The sequence below is a fragment of the Phacochoerus africanus genome, chromosome 4 (genome assembly GCF_016906955.1).
Source record: "Phacochoerus africanus isolate WHEZ1 chromosome 4, ROS_Pafr_v1, whole genome shotgun sequence".
Classification (NCBI taxonomy): domain Eukaryota; kingdom Metazoa; phylum Chordata; class Mammalia; order Artiodactyla; family Suidae; genus Phacochoerus; species Phacochoerus africanus.
This window is the reverse complement of record NC_062547.1, coordinates 149,522,194-149,528,075: the sequence shown is the minus strand read 5'-3', so window position 1 is coordinate 149,528,075 and position 5,882 is coordinate 149,522,194. Positions and strand designations below refer to the sequence as shown.

Genomic DNA, 5,882 nt, shown 5'->3' with positions numbered 1-5,882 from the left:
CCCTAGCCTAGGAACCTCCATATGCTGCGGCTACAGCCATAAAAAGACAAAAAAAAAAAAAGAAGAAGAAGAAGAAAGAAAATAGGAGTTCCTGTTGTGCTGCAGTGGAAACGAATCCACTTAGTAAGCATGATGCTGTGGGTTTAATCCCTGGCCTCGCTCAGTGGGTTAAGGATCCGGAGTTGCGTGAGCTATGGTGTAGGTCGCAGATGCGGCTTGGATCCTGCAATACTATGGCTGTGGTGTACGCCTGCAGCTGCAGCTCCAATTTGACTCCTAGCCTGGGAACCTCCCTATGCTGTGGGTGCAGCCCTAAAAAAATAAAAAGCAAAACCAAAAAAAATTATATATACAGTTTTCAAATGTTAGGATGAAGTTCTGTTTTTTAAGCTGTGTTAGGAATTTCACTGGTTTATTTTGATAATGGTTGCTATAAAATTATTACTATAAAATTTATTTATGAAATAAACGTGTGCATAATGAAGCCACGTCATTCCTAAAAACATGCGTGACCATTGCTGTAGACATTACACGTATTTTGCTTTTCCAGTTCCATTTAAAATGAGTTTTTTTATCGTTTGATCTATTAAGGTTACCCAGTCGGTAGTAGTTCTCTGACATTTTTAATACATGTTCTTATTTTGTTTGATACATTAAAGTCAACCATGGCTTGGCAGAATTTCATCGTAGGTTTCTGGTTATTTTGACGTGTTAGTATTGGGAGGCAGGAGTCTGAATGGGAGCCAGCAGCTCTCTCCACCCAGGAGAGGCGACTGACGCATCTCTGCCGCCGACCCTGAACGTCTGCTAACGGGAGGGAGAGGCAGCCAGGCCCCAGGGCGACGAAGGTGGCGGCGAGCGGGTCCCTGCTGTGTGTCCACGTCCGTGGAGATGTCAACAGCTTCCTTCATGAAGAAACTGAACTCTTCCGTTGCTCCTCCTGTGGCAAGAAACGGTGGAGAACAGGTTCACTGAGCAAAGAGGAGAGTCTCTGTCCCGTCGGAGCGGAAGGGAACTGGGGGGATGTGGCAGGACCTCCCTGCGGACGAGGAGCGCGAGTCCCCGGAAAGGAATGTCCTCGTCGCGGGCGGCTTGTGGCAGAGGCAGTTGTCTCTAGTCTGGTGATTCGCCCACCCCGCCTGCTGCCTCCACCGGGCCCAGGGGCCGGGCCGAGCCCTCAGTGTCAGTAGGAAGGAGGCTTCTCAGAAGGAGAGTCGAGTCTCCTGCGCCTCAGCCCCTCCAGGCGAGCGGGGCCTGCGCTGGGGGAACCTCCACCTCGAACATGGGCACTTTCTAGCCAAGGGCCCAGTGTGTGTGTACACCAAAGGGCCTCCCCCCCTGGGAGTCCCCGTCGTGGCACAGTGGAAACGAACCCGCCTAGGAACCGTGAGGTTGCAGGTTCGATCCCTGGCCTTGCTCAGTGGGTTAAGGATCCTGCGTTCCCGTGAGCTGTGGTGTGGGTCACAGATGTGGCTCAGATCTGGCATTGCTGTGGCTGTGATGCAGGCTGGCAGCAACAGCTCCGATTATAACCCTAGCCTGGGACCTCCACATGCTGCAGGTGCGGCCCTAAAAGGACAAAAAGACAAAACAAAAAACAAACAAAAAACCTTCCCCTTTGTGAAATAAAATTTCCTGAATAGGGATCAGTACATAGCTATGCCCTTCTAGGCTCAGGCCTTAACCTGGTGTTTTAACTTGAGACCATCACAGAGATGAGAAAGCACGTGATCTGAGAGAAGTGGCCACATCGAGAGGGCTTAACGACAGTTACAGGGGGCGAAGGGGTCTTGGTGGGAGAAAGGAACGCCGAGTTGCCTCTTTCTGCCCCATGCCTCTTTTGACATTTGCCTGATTTCACTCTCTTCAGGAATCGCTGCAGGCCAAACAAAGTACTTAAACAGAGCACGCCCGGAAGATCCTGGTCCGAGTACTGACAGCCTGCACCCCCCATTTGCCTCCAAAGGGGGAAGGTTCCCTGCGGTGACCTTACCTCCCCACCCCCGAGGCTGCGGCCACCGGGACACTGAGGAGGCAAAAGGCCCTCTGGCCAGTTTGTCTAAGAGGCATCCGACAAGGCTGTTGGGTCTCTTAGAAGTCCTGCAGGACAGTGATTTCAATGATTTTCTAGCGTGGGATTCAGAAGCCCTTCTCCCAATGAGAAATTACGTAGAATCCACTGCTTAAAATAACCTAAAGCTCACGGGGGTGGGAGACCGCCCCCATGACCCCCTTCACCTCTTTGGTGACGCCTGACCTGTCTCTGCAGAACATCTGGGCTCTGGGGACAGCGATTTGAACGCTCGTGGTCTGGTTAGATTCGGCCAGTCGCCAGGCAGGAGTGAGAGATTGCGTCCTGGAGGAACTAGCCGAGCTGGCCGAGCAAGTGGCCCAACCCTAACCTGACAGCGAGGCGGCCAGTTTTCTTTCTCTCTCCCCCCTGCTCTGGGGGGACCCAGTGCCGCTTGTGGAGAGTCACGCAGGCTCCTGGAAAGAGGAGAGGACTGCCCTGGGATCCCGTCCCAGCTTCCCCTTTGTCCCCGCGGGGTACTCACAAGCTCTCGGTACACAGGTGGCATTCATTCCCGTAGGTGATGTAGTCAGAACCACAAACAGGCAGGTATGTGATGGGGCAGGGGATGGCCACCACCGGGTACTTCCTGTAAACGCTGCAGTCCACCTGCAGCCGACACGAGAGAATGCCCGGCTTGCCTCCTGGTCCTCGGGCTGGGCTGCCCTGGCCTCTGTGGCCCCGGGAGAGAGATACCCTCCTGGACGTCTGAGCTCTGCAGTATTCGGATGCTGTTACCATTACGTCTGTGGTTATAATAGGACCCTAATGCCACCAGCACCATTTCTGTTATTATTGGTACCCACCGTTAACAATTCCTGAGCATGAACAGCTGAATAGGGCAGGATCTACTCGTACCCCTGTTTACAGGGGAGCGAAATGCAGGCTTAAAAAGAGAGCTTATAATGCAGAAGCTAGTCTAGTGGTAGGGATAGGATTTGAATCCAGAGCCCGTGCGAGGAACCAAAGTAACCCCCTCCCGACGCTCGCATGCTGTCCCTTCCGGGAAGACGCCACCAGCTTCTCAGACACAAGCGTCCCTCTTTTTAACTCTGGAATGGCTGTGTGGCTGTAGTTCTTTACGTGTATGCACGTCGTGTCTTCAGCTGCCTTCTGAGAAGCAGAGGCAGTTTCCTTACCCATGTGCACCTTCCCTCTAACCCCTCCCAAGCGTCCTGTGTGACTCCGACATACAGATTTCCTAAGGGTTTGTTGACTGAATGATGGTCAATAGGAACTGAAGGTCAGATGTCATTCTCTTTACTCACCTTTGTCAAAGGCAGACTAGCAGCCTCTGAAAGAGAGACAAACGCAAGTGTTAGAAGGAAGCCCAGTGGTGAGGTCCTGCAGGTCAGGACTCGGTAGTTCCTCTGGGGTGGAGTTTCAGCACCTACCCTGTCCTCACAAAATCCAGATGCTGTGGAAGCCAAGTGCCCCGTGGATTCGGGGAGCCCCGTGGTTTAAGTGGGAGAATTATCTAAATGATCTGAATTTCCTCCGTGTCTTGACCCTAGATGTTTTCTGGAGCTCCCTGTGTCTCTGGTCGTCTTTGGAGTCGGAAGGCGAAGGAACGTGTTGCATCACCACTTCCCAGAGGCTGAAGCACCGTCCTTGATGTTCCCTCCCTCCTGACTGGGGTAAGGAAGGTAATGGAACATCTCTAAGGGGTTACGTCTGCTTTATCAGGTAGCTTTTCACTGTGTCAAAGTCGTTGCCTCCTGGGCGAAGGAGAATTGTGCTTCATTTCCCCCTTTCTGCCCTGATGTGGAGAGCCCCCCCGGCTTGTCTGCATCATTGCCCTTAAAAGCGTCTAATAACACCAGCCATTTCCAGTGTCCTTCTGTAATGATAGACTTAGGAAAAAAATTCGTTCTCTCTTTTTTTCTTTTGGTTTCCACGCGTGAAAATAAAAATCCTTGAAAGGGAATACGCTAGATCCAAATCCCTCAGCCCCGGGTAGGATGTCAGAGTCTCCCTTCCCAGGGCAGGGCCACATGACCAGAAATTTCTCTGAATTGCTGGCATCCCGTGAGGGATGATTTGAAAAACTAGGCTTAATGGATGCAGAGGGCACTGTGCATCCTTAACTCACCCGAGCAGCTGCAGAGATGGGCCAGCGTACAGACCAGGAGGAGAGCCCCGGCGAGCTTCATGACGGCTGCGATGCCAAGGCTGCTCGGGGCGCCACAACCGCAGCGTCAGCCAGACCCTGGGAAAGGCTCCTGTTTATAAGGCGATGCTGGTTTCTCCACCTTTCCTGTGAGGTCATCCAGAGTCATTGTTGGCAGCACAATATCACACCCTGGGTGATGGTGCAGTCCTTGTCCCTTAATTGCTGCTTCCTATCTGACCAACAGATTGATTATTCGAGGCGAGAAGTATTTTTCTGCCTCCTCTAGAGGCGGGGATTGTTGTTACTTAAAATCCTAAACCCCGTGACTAGAAGAGACTAAACGCGGGTTGTTGGGCCTAAAGATGAAGCAGGTGAAAGTAGCGAACTTTATTTCACTGAGATAGAGGAGATTAAGCCACAATCAGACGGATTATACTTAGGTTTATATTTTGGCCCCTGCGAAGGTGTTTGATTTTCAAGGCACTAAACCCACGGGGTGCACAGGGACGTAGAAGGATCAGTGACCTGAGCATCTGCAGACTTGGAGAACGGCGTCAACATTTTCTAGTCGTGTGCCTTGGGTAAGTCAGTTGGGCCATGAGCCTGTATCAGTTCGGAAGATCAGGTTGTCTGGTGGCACCAGGTAGTCCCAAGCTTTCTGTGACTGGAAACAGTACACGTTGATTTCACGCAGGCTGCACGGTGTGGCGGTCACGGCCAGGGTTGCTTTGCCTTCCCTGGGTTCCAAGTAGACGGGGCGACACGGTTTGGAATGTTGCTCGTCTCAAGGCAAGAAGAAGGCGCATTCTTGAGGGTTTCCGTTTACAGCAGTCGAGTTTCCCAGCTCAGAAGCAACGCCTGGCGTAATCGTGGAGGTTACGGGGCTCCGTCTCGCCTTGTCTCTTGAAGACAGGCAAGAGTTGGCACACAGAGAGCCCACACCAGAGCCTCAGCTTTGTGCCATGTGAGATGGGATCGACTGCTAGCCGCAGTCGCATTCGCATCTTTGGAATCATTTACATCCGAGTCTGTTCTAAATGTACCGCGGGTAATTGTCACTCTGATGGTTCTTATTATTGTTGACTGGCCAGGGGGCTGCTCTTGGTGCTGACGCTAGATTGTAACTGTAATGTCCAGGCATAACTGTGCAGGTGGCCGTTGTTTGTTTTTGGAATTGAGGACATGTATGAAAACCCCGGGGCAGGCAGTTGACGTAGCTTCACCTTGATGGGCTTATTGTGTAGTTCGTTCTGAAGCATAGCACTAACAAAGGATGACGAACTAGTAATAAATGACCTTGCATGACTCCCTAAAATTTAAATCCTTACGTCTGTTTGGAAAGAGTATAATCTCTTAGTTAAGAATACATGCAGGAGTTCCTGTCGTGGCTCAGCAGAAACGAATCCAACTAGAAACCATGAGGTTGCAGGTTCAATCCCTGGAGTCGCTCAGCAGGTTAAGGATCCAGCGTTGCCGTGAGCTGTGGTGTAGGTGGAAGACACGGCTCAGATCCTGCGTTGCTGTGGCCGTGGGGTAGGCTGGCAGCTGTAGTTCCGGTTAGACTCCTAGCCTGGGAACCTCCATATGCACAGGGGGCAGCCCTAGAAAGCGAAAACAAACAGATAAACAAACAGAACATGTGCACTGAGTCCCTTGGGTCTTACTTGGAATCTTACTTCTAAACAATGTTGACCGTGT

At 51.6% G+C, this 5,882-nt stretch overlaps 1 protein-coding gene across 1 annotated transcript; it reads right to left on the bottom strand.

Annotated features, from left to right (window-relative positions):
* Positions 1-607: 607 nt before the first annotated feature.
* Positions 608-4,292, bottom strand: SPINK7 (serine peptidase inhibitor Kazal type 7). The gene is made up of 4 exons (XM_047778988.1): positions 4,164-4,292; positions 3,340-3,365; positions 2,556-2,680; positions 608-940 (listed from the first exon to the last, which is right to left on the bottom strand). Exons 1-4 carry the CDS (start codon positions 4,222-4,224, stop codon positions 895-897), a joined length of 258 nt encoding a protein of 85 aa, XP_047634944.1. The 5' UTR covers positions 4,225-4,292; the 3' UTR covers positions 608-894.
* Between the last annotated feature and the right edge of the window lie 1,590 nt (positions 4,293-5,882).

Coding starts and splice junctions, on each gene's coding strand:
- SPINK7 (XM_047778988.1), bottom strand. CDS start 4,224: ATGAAGCTCGCCGGGGCTCTCCTCCTGGTCTGTACGCTGGCCCATCTC. Junction 3,366..4,163: donor CCATCTCTGCAGCTGCTCGG/GTGAGTTAAGGA, acceptor TCTCTCTTTCAG/AGGCTGCTAGTCTGCCTTTG. Junction 2,681..3,339: donor CTAGTCTGCCTTTGACAAAG/GTGAGTAAAGAG, acceptor TGTCGGCTGCAG/GTGGACTGCAGCGTTTACAG.